Consider the following 24,486-nt stretch of genomic DNA (forward strand, 5'->3'; position numbering starts at 1 on the left):
TTTTTGAATCGTTCCACTGACGACAGCATAATTTGTGGAAATATTAGGTGTGATATAGGCTTTTTGATAGCTTTATACAGTGCATGTCATTGAAAAGACGGTTAGTCTATCCTTCACATTCTCATTTTTATTCCTGTCAAAAATCAAAGATGTCAATACTGTGAATAAGGTCTTTCTGGAAAAGGATATTCTGGACTTTTGTAGCATTTTATTGGAGTCCACTTAGTCAAGGTTTTTTGCATCAAAAACATAATTTAACATAATTTTGTTTTTCATGACCATTTTCCACCCTTTCTCTGACCCTTAAAGCCATGATGAAATGGCATTCACAACCCATTTTGCTTCTGTAATGTGAGGTATTTCTGAGTAAAATAGGATATTCAAATTTAGTTTGATTTGACCGTTAGAGGAGAAAGATGCAACCCTGATCCATTGGGAATTAATTGCTTACCGAAGTGGATCAAGGTGGTTAGAGGGGAGGGGTTAAAAACTAAGCAAGCTTGTTGATCACAGAAAGAAAGATGTTTAAATGATGAAGAAAGTTATTACATTTTGATACCAGATTACAAAGACAAACATTTTTTTCTTTGGAACAACGTGCACCGATGAATTGTGTACAATAAAATTAGGAATGTGTATTAAAGGGAAATTCTGTCATTTTTTACTCACCCTCATGCCACCCCAGATGTGTATGACTTTCTTTCTTCTGTAGAACATAAACAAAGAATTTTAGAAGAATATCTCAGCACTGTAGGTGCATTCAATGCAAGTGAATGGTTTCAAGAACTATGATGGTACAAAAAGCATATACTGTACAGGGTAGCATAAAAGTAATCTATACAACTCCAGTTGTTAAGTTCATGTCTTCTGAAGGGATATGATAGGTGTGGATGAGAAACTGATCCAAGTCCTTTTTTACCATAAATCTCCACTTTCACTTTAACATACTACTACTTTTGTTTTTGGCAGTTTGCATTCTTCATGCATATCGCCGCCTACCAGGCAAAGAGGAGAATTTATGGTAAAAAGGGACTTAAATATTGATTTGTTTCTCACCCACACCTATCATATCTCTAATTACAGATTTCAAATAACACCTAGATTGAGCTTCTAGTCCACTCAGAGGCCGAGATATTTGATGAAACAATGGGGGTGGTGCGTGAACTGAAACTTAGAATTAATGTCTATGGACAAGCACATCTGTGAGGGCTAAAATGCGTTAGAGTGCCACCTACATTTCAGATCTGCATATTGTGATGAAAGGTGATAGACATTTTTCTAGTACTTGCTGCCATATAGTGATGTAAAATAAGACTTTTTGGAGGGAGATAGAGTGAGCAGAACCAGAATTGCATGCTTACAATGTTTGGATAACAAAAAACAAACAAAAAAAAAAAAATAAATATATATATATTTTTCTATTCATTATAAGATTGTAAACATATACAATATTATTTGTGCATTATTAGAGCCTTTTTTTTTTATTTTATTTGGAAGGGTTTTCTGAAAAATTAGACACTTTTATGGCAATTAGTCCACAGTATGTGTGAATGGTGAGCTTTTAAATGTGAGTGTGAAAAATTGCAGGCGGCAGCCCAAAAATGACCCAGAGTTGAAGAGGTAAACAGACTGTTTTTGGTACTGTGACTTTAAGACTTCTATATGTAAATGGTGTTGGCATGTAAATGTCAAAATGTTGATGTTGTCAACATCAATTTCTGAACGACCCATTTTGCAAGGAAGCTTTGCATTTTGTACAAGTATATCTACATAGTACACAAACTTCTTTATTTCAGAGTAGCAGGGAAAGTCCTGTTTTCCTTGATAAGTCCACTTTAATGTGTGCTTTAAAGTAGAAAAGGAAGTTATATTTCCACGTGAGTGGAGAATAAAGATTCAAATCATATAACACACACAGTACAACATACAGTTACAAAAATAATTTTCATCTGAAGTTCTTCCATGCTATGGTGAATGGAGGAACACATAGATAAAATAATGTTTGACTTTACAGGGCCCTTTATGGACCCCCCTTTTATTTATAAATACCCCCATGTATTTTAAGACCTTCAAACTCAGTGCCTCTTTGCTTGACATCATGGGAAAATGAAAAGAAATCAAATAAGACCTCAGAAAAAAATTGTGGACCTCCACAAGTCTGGTTCATCCTTGGGAGCAATTTCCAAATGACTGAAGGTACCACGTTCATCTGTACAAACAATAGTACGCAAGTATAAACACCATGGGACTATGCAGCCATCATACCGCTCAGGAAGGAGAAGCATTCTGTCTCCTAGAGATGAATGTAGTTTGGTGCAAAAAGTGCAAATCAAACCCAGAACAACAGCAAAGGACCTTGTGAAGATGCTGGAGGAAACAGGAAGACACGTATCTATATCCACAGGAAAATGTGTCCTATATCGACATAACCTGAAAGGCTGCTCAGCAAGGAAGAAGCCACTGCTCCAAAACTGCCATAAAAAAGCTAGACTACAGTTTGCAAGTGCACATGGGGGCAGAGATCTTACTTTTTTGAGAAATTTCCTCTGGTCTGATGAAACTTTTTGGCCATAATGACCATTGTTATGTTTGGAGGAAAAAGGGTGAGGCTTGCAAGCCAGGGGGTGGCAGCATCATGTTGTTGGGGTGCTTTGCTGCAAGAGGGACTGGTGCACTTCACAAAATAGATGGCATCATGAGAAAGGAAAATTATGTGGCTATATTGAAGCAACTTCTCAAGACATCAGCCATGAAGTTAAAGCTGGATTGTAAATGGGTCTTCCAAATGGACAATGACTCCAAGCATACCTCCAAAGTTGTGGCAAAATGGCTTAAGGACAACAAAGTCAAGGTATTGGAGTGGACATCACAAAGCCCTGACCTCAGTCCGATAGAAAATTTGTGTGCAGAATTGAAAAAGCATGTGCTAGCAAGGAGGCCTAAAAACCTGACTCAGTTACACCAGTTCTGTCTGGAGGAATGGGCAAAAATTCCAGCAACATATTGTGAGAAGCTTGTGGAAGGCTACCCAAAACATTTGACCCAAGTTAAACAATTTAAAGGCAATGCTACTAAATACTAACAAAGTGTACGTAAACTTCTTACCCACTGGGAATTTGATGAAAGAAATAAAAGCTGAAATATGTAATTCTCTCTACTAATATTCTGACATTTCACATTCTTAAAATAAAGAAGTGAGCCTAACTGACTTAAGACAGGGAATGTTTTCTACAATTAAATGTCAGGAATTGTGAAAAACTGAGTTTAAATGTATTTGGCTAAGGGAAATGTAAACTTCTGACTTCAACTGTAACTGGACTGTATGTTGACTGAACAGGATTCTGGACTATTACAGACCATTAGAGGAAAGAGATGCTTGATTCCTCAGCATGACAAAGCCATGAGAACATCCAGTAAGTGTACTGTAAGAACCACTGTAAGATTTTATATGTACATAAATGGACGTTGCCGGTTTCCATGTGCTCTTATGTCCGGTGTTGTGTTCAGAGGGAGATTTCTGCAGACATTAAATGGTTTCTTTTCAGCAAATGTGTAATTTCACAGAAGAATGCAGAGAATCTTGCAAGATAAGTATATAATTGTTGGATTGTGGTGAGGTCATTTCCTGAACCATCCAGTTTTATGACGGCATTTTTTTTTTTTTTTTTTTGAGAGATGCTTTGTTCCTTTTTTTTTCATCTCTTTTGGATTTTTTAAAATGAATTGTGGTGGAAACATACTCAAAGAGAAAAAGATGCAAAAGGGATTTTACAGTCTTTACTCTCACTTTTATATATGTTGTTTGGTACTGCTGAGATCCCCCATTGCATTTAAATTTTTATTAAATATTTTACAGTTGGTCAGTATTTTAGATGAATACATATCCATTATTGGTTAGCCGATATGTGTTTTCTTTTTAATGGCTGATATGATATCAATATCTATACAACAGGGTGCCCGATGGCCGATATAATACTGATATATTTAATGATAGAAGATAATACACTCACTTAGCACTTTATAAGGAATACTATGGTCCTAATAAAGTGCCCGATGTGGTCTTCTGCTGTTGTAGCCCATCCACCTCAAGGTTCGGCATGTTGTGCATTCTGAGATTCTATTCTGCTCACTACATTTGTACAGAGTGGTTAACTGAGTTACTGTAGCCTTTCAGTCAGCTCGAACCAGTCTGGCCATTCTCCGCTGACCTCTCTCATAAACATTTCCGTCCACAGAACTGCCACTCACTGGATGTTTTTTGTTTTTGGCACCATTCTGAGTAAAATCTAGAGACTATTGTGTGTGAAAATCCCAGGAGATCAGCTGTTACAGAAATACTCATACCAGCCCATCTGGGACCAACAATCATGCCATGGTCGAAATCATTGAGATCCAATTTTTTCCTCATTCTGATGGTTGATTAACTGAAGCTCCTGACCTGTATCTGTATAATTTTATGCATTGCACTTCTGCCACACGACTAGCAGATTAGATAATCACATGAATATGTAGATGTGCAGGTGTACCTAATAAAGTGTTCAGTGAGTGTACTGTATGTATACAAAATTGCTCAATGTAAATTAACACAATATTTTACACAATATGTACCCAAAAAAAAATCACAATTTACTAAAAATATTTGGAAACATGCACCTCTTGTGCATCTGTTCAAAGCTGCCAGTAGATTTAGGAACTGACGCTAAGTGGAATGACTTCTGTTAATCAGCCAATTGCGCACAATTATCGGCCAATGCCAACTGTCTCAAAATGTGCATGGATTTGTATGTGTACGATCAGGTTGAAATCAATTGATGAATTTAACAGTTGCAGAATTTGTAAGTAATTTTTTATTGGTTTCTATTTAGAAATCGAGGCAAAGGAGGCATGTGACTGGCTGAGGGCGGCTGGATTTCCACAGTATGCCCAACTTTATGAGGGTAAGAAATTGAATTATTATTTATAAACACACACCACACACATACAGATCTGTCAAAGAATCGCTCACTGATACGGTGGCCTCAACAAATGTCTTTTGTGTGGTTGCAGCTGTGAGGTTAAGTGACGGTAAAAAATCAGGAATGCGGTAGGACGGGAGAAAGAGAGAGACAGACCAAGATAGAAGATGAGTGTTGCTTTGAGTTTGGAATCACATATATCCTATCCCATTTCAGCTGGGTGGACAGAAGCAAATTTGTGTCCTTTAGGCTTCAGTCAGGGTCCAGAATTAAATATTTAAGCATCCTTTTTTAGCATCCTAAATAATCTGCTTATGTAAATTTTTCCACTGAGGTTAAAATTGATGTGCAAGTCTCTTACCAATCTACAAGTAGACAGCACAAACACTTTCATCATCATTATTAGACAGTCACTTTGGAAGTGAGCTTGTACATCTTTGATTTCATTTGCGGACATCGCTTACATCAGATAAAACAAAGCCAGGGTCAGACTCTCATTTTTGCAATTCAAGCAACACATTTTGTTGCAGTTGCTAATAAATTTACCAACCAAATGGAAACAAAATGCATTTATTATCTCACCAAATCCAAATTTTACTCACAATTGCTGCTTGGCGAGTGTTTGGACTCTGGCTACAGTATTCATGAGCTGAAATATTTTTGATTCTCCTACATTCCAGACATATTGAACAAAAATGCATTAACACAGCTGTGTGCCCAAATTGTCTGCATGTTTTTCTTCCCTCTTTCTTTTTTTCTGGTCATTTTGGGGCCACTGCGAGATATTCGCAGGATAGAGTTTCTAGGAGAAAGAGGTCATGGGAAAAAGTCTTCGTTATCACTGCCGGGAAAATGCAGGCCTTTGCCTCAGTCTTCCACTTAGGCCAGCAGATGGGTCGAGAGGATACTGTTCTCGCTCTCGCTCTCTCTCTCTCTCTCTCTCTCTCTCTCTGTGTTCCCCTTGACTCCTCCTCATCATACTGTACGTCAATGAGTGATAAAATGTCAACAATTCTATATATAATGCCAAGTAAATTCAGATTTCCTTGCTTTCCTCTCATGAGAAGATCATAAAAGAGGCTCAATTTGGCCATGTGAGGTCATTATAACATCATTACAGAAATGAAGAACTCCTAAATTCCACTAGAGAAAAAGTGACTGTTCATCACACCTTAGTGTTGCTTTTATACTCTCCCTCCTCCTTTTGATAATTGTCCGCATTTAATAGAGCAAAAGCATGGGAGTGTATGATAACCCCTAGTTCAGTTTCAGATTCAGTCTGCTGTGTATAATGTAATCAGTGTAGGAGCATCTGCCAGAGTCTGTGGTTGCATTATATTAATTACACCACATCTGCTGTGGATCTGTGATCCTCCACAGATGTCTGGCTGGGCTGACCAGAGAGTCATTTTATCTATCTGTTTGTTGATTTATTCCTTTCCTCTTTAATTCATGATGCATATGAGGGTAACAGAGTAACATACAGTATGTAGCATAAAACCATTTTTAAACGGGACAGAGAGTTGATCTGCCTTCTGTCTCTGCCTCCAGATTCCCAGTTTCCCATTGAAATATCTGCTGTAAAGAGGGACCATGACTTTCTTGACAAAGACCTTGTGGAGCCTCTTTGCCGGTAAGATTCCAAAAGTCAATATCAAAATTATCAGCAAGGTGTAGATGCTATCCATCCATCCATCCATCCATCCGGGAGAACAGTATCTATCCATCCGATCATCCATCCATGTGAGAGAACATTTTCTATCTATCATCCATCCAGTCGTCTGTATCTGAGCACAGCCATTGAGTTCTTAAGGAGTTCTTCCTGGTCTGTAATATGGTGCCATGGATGAGAGACAGAAAGAGAGGGAGAGAGAAATAGGGACTATAGAGTGTGAGAAAGTGAGAGAACTCTGTCAATCTGTTGGATGAAACTTGATGCAGTCTCGTCACAAAATTAGCAGCTGTGAAATCAAAAAGCCTTTAACTGTCAATCATTCATGCTGTGATGCCCATGTTGTTCTGTATGTTTACATGCATTAAGATTGGACAACATGAAATCAAAGTTGTCACTGTTTACTTTCTTAATAGATATAAACAGATCTTATTGTCTCATTAACCAAGGCTGTGTAGGCGAGGAAAATAAAATTAACCAATCATATTATATCCTTACTTTTCACAATACAATGAAATCCTGATGGATAAATACAAACCTAGCCAAAATTATTTTCTGGTGATTTTTCCATTTCACTAGAAGTAACATTATAAAAAGTTAATGTAAATGGTGGGTTTGAATTTGAAATTGATTGTTTCCATTGGTAGTTTTTAAGCTTTTGATGAAAAAATTGCACAGTAGCACACGTCTCAGTCAATTCCAGACTTTTGATATCATTTCGGTGAGAAAGATATGTTAATTAGGTCATTTAGGTAGAGAAGGAAGGAAGTGTTTTCCTTTACAATGGAAAACTGTATGTCTGTTTCTTTTTTCTCATGAGCTTGTTGTGGTCACAACACAAAAGAAACAGACAAAGCCAAAAGAGCAATGATGAGGAAAAATGTATTTCCTAGAACCATACTTTATGAAGCCAACCCACTTTTGGCTGATCTCTTAGTACAATGGGGTCTGTTTTTAGACAATGCTCATGAATGTGTGTACTTTTATATTCATAAAGTCTGTAAAATAGGCCAGGGAGACTGAGCACCCTTTACACTTTTTCCCAAAGCCTTTTCATCTGCAAATGTGTTTGAAGAAACTTCAACGGTTCTTTTAAGACCAGTACCAACTCTTCATCTCTTATTGCCCCTCTTCTGGGTCTACAAGTACGAGAAACCACAGTGGCGCTGGCCTAGTGGCGACCCCACCTCTGTAGCTGTCTGACCCATGTCCTCCATAAAGTCTGTCCCCTTCCCTGTCGCTTTGATCCCTAATGCAGCCCCCGTGGAGCCTTCTCTGATGTCCCTCTCAAAGGCCTAGGGGTGCTTGGGGGGGTTTGAGACTGGCAGTATAGGCTACTAACAGATGGTTTGGAATGTGTTTGTGTGAAACAAGGCCCGGGAGCATTGAGGGTTTCTAGCAGGTTGTCTTCCTTCTCTGATGCCACTAATGACAGCGTTAGTGAGAACTTACAGCTTTACTGACAGTGAATCCACACACATTTGCACACAAAATCACACTGCTCTTAAGGACTGTCTACAGGCATGATTATGGCTTGTCATTATCGCACCACAGACACAGATATTTACGCATATTTATCTGGCCATCAGGACCTTGGATGTTTAATTAGGTTGGAAAACAGAATTGCATTATGGAAAATTTGGAATGGACCCTGATCGTGTCTGCAGACAGATGATTAACAGTGTTGATGTAATGATGGAACATTTTGGGGTGTCAAAAACAAACAAGTCGGTTTTTATAGGTGAAATAATGGCTTGTTTGTGTCTGGAATGGATATAAAGTCAGGGGTCTGCTCTTTCTTGTGGAGTAGAGAACATGTTAGTGTTAGGGCCAAATTTTTAAAAGGAAACAATCAAAGTGGTCCTTACTATCTTAAGGCTTATAAATAGGCTGGTTTTGCTTTTAAATCTACTGATATCAACAGTTTTCTGTGAGGATTTGGTTCAGGGGTTAGGAGTAGGGCTAAGGTTTGAAGAAGTGTTCATTTTTACACTGTAAAAAAAAATTTTTGTCATAGTTTTAGTCTTTTGATGAAAATGTCCTTTTAAATCTGGTCAATATTTCGTCATGTCATATTCATTAATTTTAGTCAGATTTACTTTGTCAGTGCTAATGTGCAAAATGACATAAACCTGTGTCAAGCTGTAACAGACCAAAGTTTATTCAAATATTCAAACATTTAAAAAAACAATTATAAACATTTATTCATTTTAAACCTTAAATGCATGGCAATTTCACCAAAAACTCATATTCGGGTCTTTTGAGACCCGGAACTTATATCTATTACAAATGGATCTACAAAATGCCCAGATAGTGTCAAATTTTCAAAAAAGAATCAAATATATTTTGATGTTTTATTTTTCATATTTCAAAGAGAAAATGCAACAAATCAGGACAAATCTAGAACAGGATTCATTAATTTCACTTTGAAATTTCCTGAGACGCAAATGGCTGTCAAAACTACTGAGCTACACATAACACATAATCTACACACAAGTATTTTCTCAGGCACTTGTTGAGTCTAAATAGATGCACAACTATACATAATACATAATTTCAGTAGTACATCCAAATGACAATAGTCACTGTTCATGTGTTACACTTGCTGTATATATTGTGCAGTATTTTTGTTTTCTTATATTTTTGCTGACAGTACGTTTTAAATAAAATATTTTAATTATCGTTATGATACATAATTTTTGTCTTGTCTTGGTTGTCATTGAAATAACCCTTCATCAACAAACATTTTCGTCAGTAATTTGACGAGAATATGACAGGATATTATCACTTGGTTAGGGTATACAGAATATCATCATATATGAGATGGCCTTACTAATATTGTGAAACTAACATGTGAGTGTGTGTGTGTGTGCTTGTGTGTAAAGGGACAGAGAATACCTCTCCAGGGGTGAAGATCAGTCAGACGAGAACATTAAAGGGTGCTTAAAGGTTACATCAAAGAGGAGGTGGACGAGGTGGATTGCCAACCCTCTCTCTCTCTCTTTCTCTTTCTCTTTCTCTCTTCCTCTATCCATTTGTTTTTTTTTCTCTGCAGTCACAGACTCATTCATTCATAGGCATCTCTTGTAAGAGATTAGAACATACCACTGCCAAGCAGTCCTGTCATTCTTTCCATCAACCAATCAGGACACAGATAGTGAGAGTTTCTTGAAATCTATACCTGCATGTAGAGAGGCAAGCTGAGGTTAGATCAGCTTAGTATCTACAGTGGATCTGCTCCCTGTGTGTGGATGTGTAGTTTCTTTGTAGTGGAGATGAGAGTGATTGATACATCAGTAACCGTATTTACTGTTTTCCAGTCGACTCAGCACTCTGAACAAGTGTGCCTCCATGAAACTGGACGTAAGCCTCCCCAAGAAGAAAGTGAGTGATTAATTTTTCATATACTCAAAAATCTTTGTATTTTTATTTTATTTTTTATTTTTTTATTTAATTGAAATTTAAGGTGCTTATTTGGGTAAATCTCAAGAAAACTGTCAAGGGTCATTTTAACTCCAAAATCAAAAGAAAAATAAATAAATTACATGTAGCATTAAGAAAATGCAACTATTTGTAAGACCATTATGATTTTTTTGCATTGTGAGATTATTTTCATGACGATTATAAGTGCCTACTGTAATCTTTAAAACAATTATCCTCATTACCATAATGAGAAAAATAAAATTATGATATATTATTAATTTGTATATATCATGGTAGTTTTTATACAGCTGAATCTGATTTATGCTGATGGTAATAATAATAATGCATATAATAATAAAAAAAATAAACAAATCACATTGCGGATTTATTTCCCATCACTTTGCAGTAATGAGAATTTTGGGGGAAATGTGGTTCTTTGTTATGTACTGTAAATATGTTTATAAATGTTGTATAAATGTTGCAATGCAAACAATCGTTATAGCCTGCTTAATTTTCTAAATGCAGAATATAATTTCTTATTTTTTAAATAAAAAATATGACCTGGACATTTATTTATGAAATTCACCCATTCTTGTACAGTATATCTCTGTTAAATTAATAACTCAGTTAAATTTAATTATCTGTACTACTGTAATGTCTTCTGAATGTGGTTCTGATTTTATGGTGCATTTAATTTTTTAAAGTATGCCTGTGATATACAAATCAGTCTTTACAGTAAATCTGTCTGTCTGGGTTTAAAATGGATGATTTGACTATAAACTGCTTAAGATAAAGCAGATTAAATAAAAAAAAAGAGCAGTCGTGAGCAGTCAAGAGAATTGATATTCTCTTTAAGCATAAAGTGTCAGTTTAAACTTCAGTCTAGAGTCTTTGACTGTTTACTTGGGGTCGTATTTCAACCTAATTATGTTTCTTAGCTGTGTAGGTCATTTTTGACGCTTCTAGTTCTACTGATGTCTCAGGCATGTGAAAGGGGTCTGTAAATGTTGCTGTCTTCAACGCAACCAGACCGTTATTTGATCCCTATTATTTTCTAGTCCTCTTGTTTGGCTAATATTTGAGAATTCCCCTAGACCAGCTAATATGACTTAAGGGATGTTGTTGAAATAGTTTCTTGACATTTTTCAAATACCATTTCTCTTTTTTGACATCATCATTGTTATTGAACTTAAATGCATGAGGTCTGTGATATTGTAGATAGGAAATGGGTTGTGAAAGAACATACAATGTTAAGAGCTCTTTACAGCTCTTTCCCATGCTCTGAGCTCATGTGTCTTGGTTTTACTTTGTAAAACATTTATTGTTAACATCTGCACAGAGATGTCCCAATATGTCATGGTTCCCATTTTGTTTAGAGATTGTGTCAAGAAACCAAAGATATTCATTGCGTCCTACTATAAGGATAATTTGCAAATGTTGTAACTAGGGCAATAGATTAAAATAATTAACTGCAATTAATTAATTAAAATAATTACCTGTGTTTTGCATTTAACCTGATGAATTGATATCCATTCAAAATGCGTATTAACTTTAAATGCATTCAGTTAATCTTAAATTTGCACACTTAATTAAATGTTTAAAAAAAGCTGCATTTGTTTTGTCCACCAGATGAAAATCTTAAATCCAGTTGTTTATAGAAGTTTGCAAATCCGATCGTTTTCAAAAGTTAAAGCACACCTCAACAAAATGCACAGTTTGAAGTATCATTCATGTCAGTAGCACAAATGGTGTGTGATGAGTTACGCACCCAAATTTTATACTCTGGGTTAGTGGTTTGTTCAAATTTCAAACCTTAAGTATGAAAAATAGCAATAGTGATGCTTGCCTTAGGCCCAAAGGATACTTCGGTCAGACGTGAACACTGAGCGTCCATGTACAGGATGCATGACGCAAATTTCATCATCAGCAGAGTGCTCGAGCACTGAACGTGTGCAGACCGATATTTTTAACTGCGCATTTTTTAAAGCGCAGAATGCGCTTGCGCCTAGAATTATTTGCACTAATAAATGGGCCATTGCGGTCACGAAGAAGTGCTAGAAGAAGATGTAATTGCCAGTAAACAATAGGAGACGAATTTTGAAATGACATCAATAGATATGCACATCAAGAGCACTTTTGTGAGGAGGTCAGGATACCTGCATTTGTATAACTCGAGTCCAGTATCCAGACCAGTATCTCATAGTAGTCATAACGTGCATGCAGCAACTGCCTGTGTATGCGCGCACTATCAAATGAAGTATACTTTGACAGGCTCGCGTTCGACTGTACGCAGATGCTAAGCGTTCGCATCAAAACCGAAGCATACTTTGGGCTTTAGAAAATACCAGCAATTTATCTCAAAAGTTGATGCATTTACTTTGGCAGAACTGATAATAATACAATGGGGTGAATTCACTAAACATCCACTTTTGCGCTTGGTATTTCAGCACAAAAAACCTGCGTCTTATTCAATAACCACCCGCAATCTCAAGCAGACGCAGTCAGCACTAAAATAGTACTACGTCTTCAGTATTTCAATTAAGTAATTGTCATTCCCTTCCATGCAAACACACCTCCTTTCTATATAAATTAGGCTTATTATAGATTGCACTTTATTCACAAAACTCTTATTTGCTTGCCGCAAAAAATATTGCGCTGTTACCACCTGAGGAAAGCAGGTGCTAAACTGAATTTTATTTAAAAGTGATGTTTTGTGAAGATCCTATGGATCATGCCAGTAGAAATTAAACATGGATCAAATGGTGAAGTAGAGCTTACTAGCCTGGCATATATTCAAAAGTGCGGTGTTGTCAAGCTCTCTTTCTGCATGTTAAAGAGATGATTCTGGTGTCTGAATCACAGTAGTGGAGTGATGCTGTACAGTCCCGGCACAGTGTGCCAGATCCCAGTGTTCTGCAGCATATATATACTATATATACCTCACTATATAGAGCAAAGAACTGACCCGCATGATTGAAATTGCACCATGGATGCGTTCAGCACAGTTTTTATAGCTGCATTTATGCCATTGCCTGATCTGCATAATTTCTCTTGTGATTCAGATGCTAAATTAGCACAGAGAGCGTGTGCTAATAGACAGCGCTTTTACAGAGCGAAATAATTGTTAGTGAATTCCCCCCAAAATAATGGCAATATGCATACCAATCTGAGCCTAGTTTTGTGCTCTGTTGTATTTACAGACTGAGGACCCTGATGAGGAGGACCTGTTGGCAATTAGTAATAGATGGACATTTGAGCGGAACAGTCACCGCTGGTCACGTCTCGAAGACTTCGATTACCTCCTGGGTAGAACGGAGGAGCGGAGCCCCTCAGAGTTGGGGGAGGGTCTACGGACCACCGTGAGCAGCGAGAGCATTCTGACCGACTTGAGCGAGCCGGAGATCAGCTCCCTGCACAGTGAAGACTCATTGGCTGCCATGCCAGACTCTGCCTCGCTCACCACACTGCACTTACCTAGAGACCTGTCTCATTACGGTTCACTTCCTGCCAAGAACAGGCGGCGTGGTCGTACACGCGCCAAAGATTTCCTACGGAGAATGGAGACATTGGGTCGCACATGGGGACCATCGATGGGGCGGTCAGAGCGGCGGTCTTTGGTTATTAGTGGTCCAGTTCTGCAAAGCAAGCCTGAAGCACTGAAAACTCTAAGATGTGTTCAGATCTTCAATGGCGAGCCGTTAAACACTGAAAACATGGCACCGGCGAACAACTGCCCGAATTCATTTGCCAGCAGTGTGGATAGCAGCCAATCAGAGACAAGCGGTAGTGCGGGAAGCACACCGAACATGAAGGAGCGTGTCTCGAAGTTTCAAGCTCCAGGCAAACGTGCAGGTGTCTACCTGGAGGACATCGATGTTCTTGCTGGTGCCCCCCAGAGGAGGAGACCAGTAGAACAGAGCCGCAAAAAAGAGTTTCGCTCCTATGAGGAGCTATTGGTGCACATCCCCAAAGATCATAAACCTGGTACCTTTCCCAAAGCACTGTCCATTGAGAGTTTGGCACCAGCCAGTAAGGACCATGGAAATTGGAATGCTTTGGATTTGCAGCAGCGGCCGTTAAGAAGCAGGAAAGTTGGTGGAAGGGAAATTCGGCCCGTGATGCGTTGCTGCCCACGAGCAAGTCGGATAAGCGTGTACGATAACGTACCTGGTTCGCAATTGTACGCGAGCACAGGGGATTTGTTGGACCTTGAAAAGGAGGATATTTTCCCACACTTAGATGACATTCTGCAGCACGTAAATGGACTGCAGCAGATTGTGGACCACTGGTCCAAAAACGTCTTGCCGGAGAGTGAAGGGGAGAGGAATGGCAGTGGGGGGCCGGACCAGAGGATTATTGATGGGCAGTCTTCCAGTCAAATCACACTTGATTTTGAAGGTACCTCGGTAATAGAAGGTCTGACCACTCCAAGCGAAGGCAACAGAGATGGGGTCTCATTAAATGACATGGACACGTCCAGCACTAGAGAGAGGAGGGACTCAGGGGTCGGGGCTTCTCTCACACGACCACGGTGAGGCTTTAGTATGGATATATTGAGAGGCACTCATTTAAATATTGAGAAACATTAAAGTTACTGTGATGTTTTAGCATGTTTTTTAAGGGCCGATCGCACTAGATTTTAAGCATTCAAAATAATTTCAGTTGCCTGCAACTTCTTGTCTTTTTTTTTTTTTTTTTTTTTTTTAAATCCCCTTTTCTCCCCAATTTGGAATGCCCAATTCCCACTACTTAGTAGGTCCTCGTGATGGCGTAGTCACTCACCACAATCCGGGTGGCAGAGGACAAGTCTTAGTTGCCTCCGCTTCTGAGACAGTCAATCTTATCACATGGCTCATTGTGCATGACACAGCGGAGACTCCCAGCATGTTGAGGCTCATGCTACTCCTGCGATCCATGCACAAATTACCTTGTGCCCCATTGAGAGCGAGAACCACTAATGGTGACCACGAGGAGGTTTCCCCATGTGACTCTACCCTCCCTAGCAACCGGGCCAATTTGGTTGCTTAGGAGACCTGGCTGGAGTCACTCAGCACACCCTGGATTCGAACTCACGACTCCAGGGGTGGTAGTCTGTGTCAGAGTTATATGTTATATGCTTAATTTAGGCCCCATACAAACGTATACATTTTCATTTGAAAACTCAGTTTCCTAACGTCATCGTTTTCCAAAGTATGCGGTAATGGAGAGCATTTTTGAAACACTCAGTGGAGTAAAACAGCGTTCTAGTGTGAGAAGTGTAAATGTAGCAAAATCAATGCATTTTCAAACTAAAATAAATGAGTGTGGATGTGGCCTTAGTTTAAGTAGTGCTTAATTCAAGTTTGTGTTCTTTTAAACTTGTATTATATAGAACAGTATGTCAACATGTTCCGTTTAGATCCTCCATTGATCAAATGTCTTTCGCTATTTAAATTTGCTGGTTAGAGTTCACCAAACCTGAAAATTTGTATGTAGCAAAGAGGAGAATTGTACACGTCAATGAAACATGAAATGTAATACATTTATTTTTGCAGCTATTTTAGTGTTATATTTAATTTGGTATCTAAGATTGCTCAGCTTTTTTATCTTATAAAAGCATTGTTGGCAATTTTTTTTATTATTTTGATTACAGATAGGATTAAATTATCTTCATAATTGGATTTTCATGTTGTTGTTTTATTTTTAGCCTTAAATGGCCCAGCTTCAGGATGTCGAACCTCCTCGGCCAATCTGGAATTTCGTTACAGATATCTAGCCAATCAGTAGGCCAGCTTAGCTTGCTGCAGAAGTTCTCTCTACTCCGTCTCACTGCTATCATGGAGAAATACTCCATGTCCAACAAGCACGGATGGACTTGGTGAGTTCTAAAAGTTCTTGATGAAATCCACAAAGAAATTAGGTAGTAGGCATTAGGAAAATCATCAATCTTTCTTACAAACATGGTACAGTGAATAAGAACAAAGATCTCAAATGTTCTCAAGTTTAATACATATGGAAGGTGAGAGTGGTTTTAGTCAGAATTTATGGATGAAGCTTCAGGGGTCTCTTAAAAACAAGATCATCTTACACAAACAGCGTCACAGTGTACGTACATAAGTCGAGGGTCTCCTGAAGTGACAAAATTAGTCAGTCATGGAAAGTTCCAGTGTGGGATGTGATGGGGAAAGTTTTTAAACAGAAATTTTTTTGGTCCGTAAATTGTCAGCTCTAGTGGAACCTTTGCTCTTATCGAATGGCACACAGTTTAAAGTGTCTCCTCTGTCAAACAAGTCTTGAGTTAAATCTGTGAAGCTTGTGGAGCACAACATTCAAATCCTGCCATCTAAATACAAGATCTGCACTCTGGCTTTGTGTGCACAATTTCATATGACCACCAGGCACAAAAAGGCAGCACAAAAGTAATCCATATGACTCCAGTGGTTTAATCCATGTCTTCTGAAGTTATCCAATCGTTTTTGGATGAGAACAGACAAAAATATAGCTAATTTTTCATTATAAATCTTGACATCAGCAGTCTCCTTGGTGATCATGATTTCAAGCTCAATTACACTTCCTAGAGCCATCTAGCACTCTGCGCATGCATCAAGCACTAGGAGTGTAACCGAGCTTGAAATCATGATTGCCAAGGAGACTGCAAAAGCAAGATGTACAGTGAAAAAGGAGTTTTGGTCTGTTCTCACCCAAAACCGATTAAATTGCTTTGGAAGACATGGATTAAATCACTGGAGTAATATGGATTACTTTTACACTGCCTTTATGTGCTTTTTGGAGCTTCATAGTTTTGGTCACCATTCACTTGCATTGTATGAACCTACAGAGCTGAGATATTCTTTAAAAAAATCTTTGTTTGTGTTCTGCAGAAGAAAGAAAGTTATACATATCTAGAATGGCATGAGGGTGAGCAAATGATGAGAGAATTTTCATTGTGTGTCCACTTTTGAAGGTCAGTGCCAAAATTTATGAAGAGGATGAAGGGACCAGACTACAAGGATAAGACAGTTTTTGGTGTTCCTCTGATTGTTCATGTCCAGCGGTATGGACACCCTCTGCCTCTAAGCCTACAGCTTGCTCTGCGCTTTTTAAGGAGCCAGTGTTTGGACCAGGTACACAATTTCATTCAGATTTGCAAGACTGATTTTGTTGTTCAGATTCTGTCACAGCAGAAGTTATTGCAAACCTAGTCAATTAAACCTTGATGGCTTCAAAATAACAGTGATTCCAGTCACTGGTCCATTTCTAAAAACAGAAGAGCCAAAAAAGCATACAAACCCTGAAAAAGATTTTCCTCCCTGCACTAAAACGTTTTGGAAATTTAAGATAAAATATAACTTTTAGACATTTTTTTTCTTTAGAAAATGTAACAATCTAAAATTTTAAGATTTGTTTTGTTATGTTTTAGGTCGGGCTTTTCCGTAAATCTGGGGTGAAGTCTCGTATTCAGGCTCTGAGACAAATGTGTGAAACCTCTCCAGAAAATGTGAACTATGAGGATCAGTCTGCGTATAATGTGGCAGACATGGTCAAACAGTTCTTCAGAGATTTACCTGAGCCTCTCCTTACGAGTAAAATGGGAGAAACCTTCCTCCATATATACCAGTGTAAGAGCATTTCCTGTCTCTTATGAGTCCATATACTATATTATGATGGAGCATTCAAATCCTTTACTACTTTCTGTCTCTCCAGATGTCCCTAAAGAGCAGCGTTTGCAGGCCGTGCAGGCAGCTATCATGCTGATGGCTGATGAAAACCGTGAGGTCTTGCAGACACTGTTGTGCTTCCTTAATGATGTCACTTCCTCTGTTGAAGAGAACCAGATGACCCCCATGAACCTGGCGGTGTGCCTCGCTCCTTCTCTCTTCCACCTCAACATCATGAAGAATGATAACCTGTCGCCAAGGTAACAGGCATACCAACTGCTCTATTTAAATCAAGAAAAGGTTGCAAAAAGATTCTTTAAAAAATAGTGTCAGTCTAGTCAGTACTAAACAGATGTTTGTGATGAGTTAAAACAGATTTAACACAAGCTTTGGTATGTATATATGTACATATGTTTGAGTGTATGTGGGTATATAGGAGCTGTAAGGATATATGTGTGCTTTGTCATTAGGATTTCAGGGCCCTGAGGTGCTGCAAGAAGGCGTGAAGTGTTTTATTTGTTTGGCATTCAAACAACTCCCCAATCATTGTGTTCATTAGGGAATATTACTCATCACAGAGCAGACACACTGCCCTGAGGGCCATAGACAGGAGGAGGTGTGGAGGTCGTTTGAAAGGAGAGGGCTAGTTTAATTTGACCAGACGAGGGGGGAGGGGCGATGGGGGTGTCACGGGAGTATCTTTGTATACAAAAGTATACTTAAAGGGCTAGTTTGCCCAAAAATGAAAATTCTCTCATGATTTACTTACCTTTAAGCCATCCCAGATGTGGATGACTTTCCTTCTTCAGCAGAACTGAAGTGAAGATTTTTAGAAGCACATTTCAATTCTTTTTGTTCACACAATGCAAGTAAACAGGTGTCATTAGACTGCTGGCTGTTTGACGGTCCAAAAGTCATATTTAGGCAGCATAAAAGTAATCCACACATATTCTGTCGATTAATTACTGTCTTCTGAAGCAAACCGATAGGTTGGTGTAAGAAACAAATCGATAATTAAAACGTTTTTAACTTTAAATCGCTGTATTGCTGTTTGAAATGACAACTCACATGACGTTCATTCCTCTGTTTTGTACAGTCTGTGCATTTCCGACTTCTTGCGTGAATGTGCCATTGCACTTATGTCACTGATGCGTCGACTGCTGGCAGGAAGTGATTTTTTTTTAAAGTTAATAAAGTTTTCATTATCAATTTATTTTTTACACAAACCTATTGATTTGCTTCAGAAGACATTAATTGATCAACTGGAGTCGTGTGGATTACTTTTATGCTGCCTAAATATGACTTATGGACCGTCAAATAGCCAGCAGTCTAATGATACCTTTTTACATTAATTGTATGGACAAAACGAGCTGAAATGTGTTTATAAAAATCTTCACTTCGGTTCTGCTTAAGAAGGAAAGTCATACATATCTGGAATGGCTTAAAAGTAAGTAAATCATAAGATAATTTTTATTTTTGGGTTGAACTAACCCTTTAAGTATACAAAGTGTATAAAGTGTAACAGTTTTGTCATTTGTCAAGTATGTATCATGAAAGATGTCTTTTTATTGGTCTGATGGGAGATGAGTTTCATTTATATGCTAATTTGAACTTGGTACTTATTATCTGTGTTCAGAACTTATAGTTGATTTACAATAAATGTATAAATATTGTAAATCTCATGGAGATTCAGACACAAAAATGTAGATAATTGTGCATATGATGCCTATTGCATTCAGGTCTATTCAGAGGAAGTATGCCACAGGTCGGCCAGACCAAAAGGACCTGAATGAGAACCTTGCAGCCACTCAAGGGCTTGCCCACATGATTGCTGAATGCAACCACCTATTTGAGGTACGAGGCAGAGATCTGTCATGAGACGGAGCACACTTCACTTGAACTGCTATGTGAAATGAATAGTATTTTTGAGTATAAGATTGTATACAGAGCAATTAACAAAAACAAAACATATATTTACTATATACTGTATATAATATGTTGTTTTTGCAGATTCCTCAGGAGATAGTCTCTCAGTCCAGGAATTCATACATGGAAGCTGAGCTGCTAGCACCCTCTATGGATGAGCTGTGTAAAAAACAACCGCAACAAGACGAAGAAGAATCAGAAGAGGAGGACAGCTCATATTGCTCTTATCTGGAGAGCCTGATACAGAATTTGCTTCAAGAGACCAAGGATAAGGCCAAGGGTTGGGTGACCAGACCAAATATTGACAATTCTGAGCTATGGTTCAAAAAGGTGAGAAGACATATTAGATACATGACAAAACATTATGAATATTTACTTTAAGACATAACATTGGGACCTTATAATTTACTATTTATGTAATTTCTACACTGAAAAAACATAACTAGTAAGATTTACTTAATTTTTATTTTGCAAGTTTTTGCACAGGTAACAGGCATACCAACTGCTCTATTTAAATCAAGAAAAGGTTGCAAAAAGATTCTTTAAAAAATAGTGTCAGTCTAGTCAGTACTAAACAGATGTTTGTGATGAGTTAAAACAGATTTAACACAAGCTTTGGTATGTATATATGTACATATGTTTGAGTGTATGTGGGTATATAGGAGCTGTAAGGATATATGTGTGCTTTGTCATTAGGATTTCAGGGCCCTGAGGTGCTGCAAGAAGGCGTGAAGTGTTTTATTTGTTTGGCATTCAAACAACTCCCCAATCTGTGCATTTCCGACTTCTTGCGTGAATGTGCCATTGCACTTATGTCACTGATGCGTCGACTGCTGGCAGGAAGTGATTTTTTTTTAAAGTTAATAAAGTTTTCATTATCAATTTATTTTTTACACAAACCTATTGATTTGCTTCAGAAGACATTAATTGATCAACTGGAGTCGTGTGGATTACTTTTATGCTGCCTAAATATGACTTATGGACCGTCAAATAGCCAGCAGTCTAATGATACCTTTTTACATTAATTGTATGGACAAAACGAGCTGAAATGTGTTTATAAAAATCTTCACTTCGGTTCTGCTTAAGAAGGAAAGTCATACATATCTGGAATGGCTTAAAAGTAAGTAAATCATAAGATAATTTTTATTTTTGGGTTGAACTAACCCTTTAAGTATACAAAGTGTATAAAGTGTAACAGTTTTGTCATTTGACAAATGACAAATGTTTTCACAGTTTTTCTAAGTGAATTTGAATAGAAATTTACTTATCTTCATTACATAATATTGATTAAAGTGAGTGAGCAAATTTAACTTAAACATTTCAGTTTACAGTAACTTTTACTTACATATCGGATGTACATGGTACCTAAATAAACTTAGTAAAATGTATTTGAACATTTTAAATGAACATTTCACATTTTGAACTTTCCTTATAAACACATGTTTTATTATGTAGTACATGACATATTAATTATTCAAGCCTGGTAAATGCTGGGAACACCAGCTTCGAAAGTAAATTTACTTATTTTATTTACCAGTGAAATTTACTCAAATTAGTGAATAAATATGACAAGGTTTTCTACTTAAAGATATATACATGATGAAGCACTGTAAAGATTAAAAACAATCATAAATAATATTTACTTATGAGCTAGAGCAATTGTTTTTCCATGCATGAGTTGAGTACAAATGTAGAATTTACTTAATATTTTCAAGTTTACGCTGAAACTAACTTATTCAATGTAGAAATTACTTCATCTTTTTGCAATATTTACTTTACCACAATCTTTTTTTGCAGTGTATTATATATTTTTTATGTATTATGGATATATACAGTACTGTGCAAAAATTTTAGGCAGTTGTGAAAAATGTTGTATAGTGAGGATGTTTAAAAAAAAATAATGCCATTAATAATTTTTCAAACTTAATATAAAGACCAGTAAACATAATCAAACTAAATCAATATTTGGTGTGACCACACTTTGCCTTTAGAACAGCACTAAATCTCCTAGGTACACTTGCGCATAGTTTTTCAAGGTTGTTGGCAGATAGGTTGTTTTTGGAGAATTTTGGAGAACTTGCAGAACAGAGTTCTACTGTATGTTTTTAGGCTGTCTCTGTTGCTTCTGTCTCTTCTGTGGGGGCCATTCTATTTGTTTGATGACTCCTTGTTGTACTTCTATTTTATTCTATTTGCAAAAGGAATGTTTGGGAATCTAAAATGTATATTTCCTATTTACACACTACAACAGAAGATATAAAATAATTACCTTAAGACAAATGTTTTTGTGAAGCATCTATCGTGCCTAAGACTTTTACACAGTACCTTTCCTTCATTATTTTGGTTTAAGATATCCAAGTCTGTAAACTGTTTAATGGCAAAGTGAATTGTTCATGAATAAATGAGTCAATTCGTTTTATGGACAAATAATTCGGCTATTAGAAATGCTACATCAAAGCCTGAATGCAGCTTGTTGTCAGTCACAGGTGGGAGATGGGACCCCGTTGAGACGCTGGCGTGTATCTGCAGAGGTTGAAGCTCCACCATCTGTGGTATTGAACCGCATTCTGCGAGAGCGCCACCTATGGGACAGTAACCTGCTTCAGTGGAAGGTTTTAGAAACGCTTGACAAACAGACAGAGGTGTACCAGTATGTACTCAACAGCATGGCCCCTCATCCCAGCAGAGACTTTGTGGTTCTCAGGTGAGTTTATTAGTGCTTGAATTGAATGAGCCATGATCAAAGCCATTGTGAAAAACAAACAGCAGGTGATTGCACATCAGTTGTACCAACTTTACTTGGCAACTGTAAACAGGTTAGAATTAGGCATCAGAATTCTAAATAGAAAACAAATTTTTATTGTTGAACATGTTCTTTTATCATCAGCTGTTGCTGGTGTTTTATGAAAGCAATAAGCCACTTGAGGCCTTGTATTTCTTAAAGTTTTCCATGGTAAAAGGGGTATATAGGCACTCTGTAATGAGCTGAACTGATTGTCAGTAAATGGCATGTGTTTAATTTGTGCCTCTCTACCAAAAGCTTTTTTGCGTCATTCAGGTCTTGATTCTCTGAACAGTGAGGTCGTAAAAAGGTCTATCATACACTTGGTGAACAGTTGTGCATTCAGGGAATATTACTAAAAGTGTGTTCAGACATTCTGAGCGCACTTCAATGTGTTAATTCAAGATTAAATCCATTAAACTAAACAAATTAGCACTCCCAGGTCATGCCAAGCAAATCACATTAAGATTACACTTAAAAGATAATCACATCTTTTCACAAATAAGAAGTGGTGTGGCGCAAACAGTTATGTGATCAAAGGCATTTCTTGGCTTGAATGATACATGTTATTTGATAATTAATCAAATTTGCGCTTGGCAGAACGACACCTGCATCTCTTTTATGTGATGTGTGACCCACTACCCATCTGTCCTTGCTTGTGTCTGAGTTATACTGGATTATTTACGTGTCATTTTAATAATGTTTAGGACATGGAGGACCGATATGCCCAAAGGTGTGTGTGTGCTGGTTTCGGTATCGATTGACCATGAGGACAGCCCGCAGTTGTGTGGAGTAAGAGGGGTGGTGCTTGAATCACATTATCTACTAGAACCGTGTGGTTCCGGAAAGTCCAGACTCACCCACATATGCAGAGTTGATTTGAAGTAAGTGCACTGAACTCATAAAGAGATAGAAAATTCTGTCGTTATTTACTAACCATCATTTTTCTCCAAACATGTATGACTTTTTTTTTCTCTGTGGAACACAAGTAGAGATATTTTGCAGTGTCCTTACAGCTCTTTTCCATACAATAAAAGTGGTTGGTGATTTATACTGTCAATCTCCAAAAAGAGCAACAAAGTACCATTAAAGTAGTCAATACGACTTGTGCGCTACAGTATATTCAAAGTCTTCTGAAACCATACGATAGCTTGTGTGAGGAACAGGCAGAAATTTTAATTATTACTCACTAACACACACACACACACATACACACACAAAGAAGACCCCTCGGATGCCTGATAGGAAAAATACTGGGGCTGTACTTGTTTTTTCCCCTATTTCCTGTAGCTAAAATTGGCATATATAAATTTCCAGCCAGTACACGGTACACATCCTAACACAGAAACTGACTGGGAATGGAGTCGTCACCCGCAAGCGGTGAGCCAGGTGTGGGAGAAATATACTGGCAAGCTGCCGTATCTGTTCGCATCACCCGAAAACACTCTCTCACAGTCAGTGTCAAAAGCAAAACCACACAAGAAAGACCCAGCGTGTGTGTGATAGAGACTGAACTAGAAAAAGTTAAAGTTTTGAGATTTTTAACTTCAGCAAATTAAACTTAAGCATTCAATTTAGTTTGTATCTGTATGTATAGTGTCTAATAATGCATTGGCGGAGATTCACATGATACCATGTGAGGATCGGACGTGTGAACGGCGAGCTCTGCGCACTTTGCTAGTTTTAATACCTTTTATGACATAAACCGGTGACATTCGATACACTTTGTTCCATAACTGTTCTAGGGGGACAATATGTCAAAGAATTCAAAATCCTCGGACTCTGTAGACATTAAAAGACACTTACGTGCTCAAGCTGACACCCCCGAGCAGGCCGCGGGCCCGGGAGTCGATTTGGTCGGAGGGATGTGGGAAATGCAGCGAGAGATGCTGAGCATGTCGGCAAAGCTGACGAAGGCTGTTGCTGACTTGGAGGATCTTGCTGTGATACATCGATCGATCACTGCCATGGAGGTGAAATTCACTGATATGGTTACAAGAGTGGGGGATGTCGAGAAATGGATTGATTATCTGGAGTCATCGGAGAGTGAATTATCTGCTAATCCGCTAGCAACCAAGGTGGGTTTGGAGC

The 24,486-nt window shown here is 37.9% G+C and overlaps 1 protein-coding gene across 7 annotated transcripts in view; it reads left to right on the forward strand.

The window, feature by feature from the left end:
• Positions 1–24,486, forward strand: part of LOC127433691 (stAR-related lipid transfer protein 13-like) — a 68,183-nt gene that overhangs the window by 34,645 nt on the left and 9,052 nt on the right. For 3 of the 7 annotated variants that reach the window (XM_051685789.1, XM_051685788.1, XM_051685791.1), the window contains exons 2-13: positions 4,866–4,937; positions 6,507–6,588; positions 9,948–10,011; positions 13,251–14,581; positions 15,737–15,907; positions 16,994–17,153; positions 17,450–17,648; positions 17,734–17,947; positions 19,427–19,541; positions 19,698–19,943; positions 22,100–22,317; positions 23,103–23,279. In XM_051685789.1, the coding sequence (XP_051541749.1) occupies positions 4,866–4,937; positions 6,507–6,588; positions 9,948–10,011; positions 13,251–14,581; positions 15,737–15,907; positions 16,994–17,153; positions 17,450–17,648; positions 17,734–17,947; positions 19,427–19,541; positions 19,698–19,943; positions 22,100–22,317; positions 23,103–23,279 (3,049 nt within the window). Of the gene's footprint in view, positions 1–3,396; positions 3,414–4,865; positions 4,938–5,046; positions 6,589–8,717; positions 9,603–9,947; positions 10,012–13,250; positions 14,582–15,736; positions 15,908–16,993; positions 17,154–17,449; positions 17,649–17,733; positions 17,948–19,426; positions 19,542–19,697; positions 19,944–22,099; positions 22,318–23,102; positions 23,280–24,486 lie in introns of those variants that run through there. The other 4 variants (XM_051685793.1, XM_051685792.1, XM_051685790.1 and 1 more) reach the window with 3 other exon arrangements.

This window comes from Myxocyprinus asiaticus, chromosome 43, assembly GCF_019703515.2.
Source record: "Myxocyprinus asiaticus isolate MX2 ecotype Aquarium Trade chromosome 43, UBuf_Myxa_2, whole genome shotgun sequence".
Taxonomy (NCBI): domain Eukaryota; kingdom Metazoa; phylum Chordata; class Actinopteri; order Cypriniformes; family Catostomidae; genus Myxocyprinus; species Myxocyprinus asiaticus.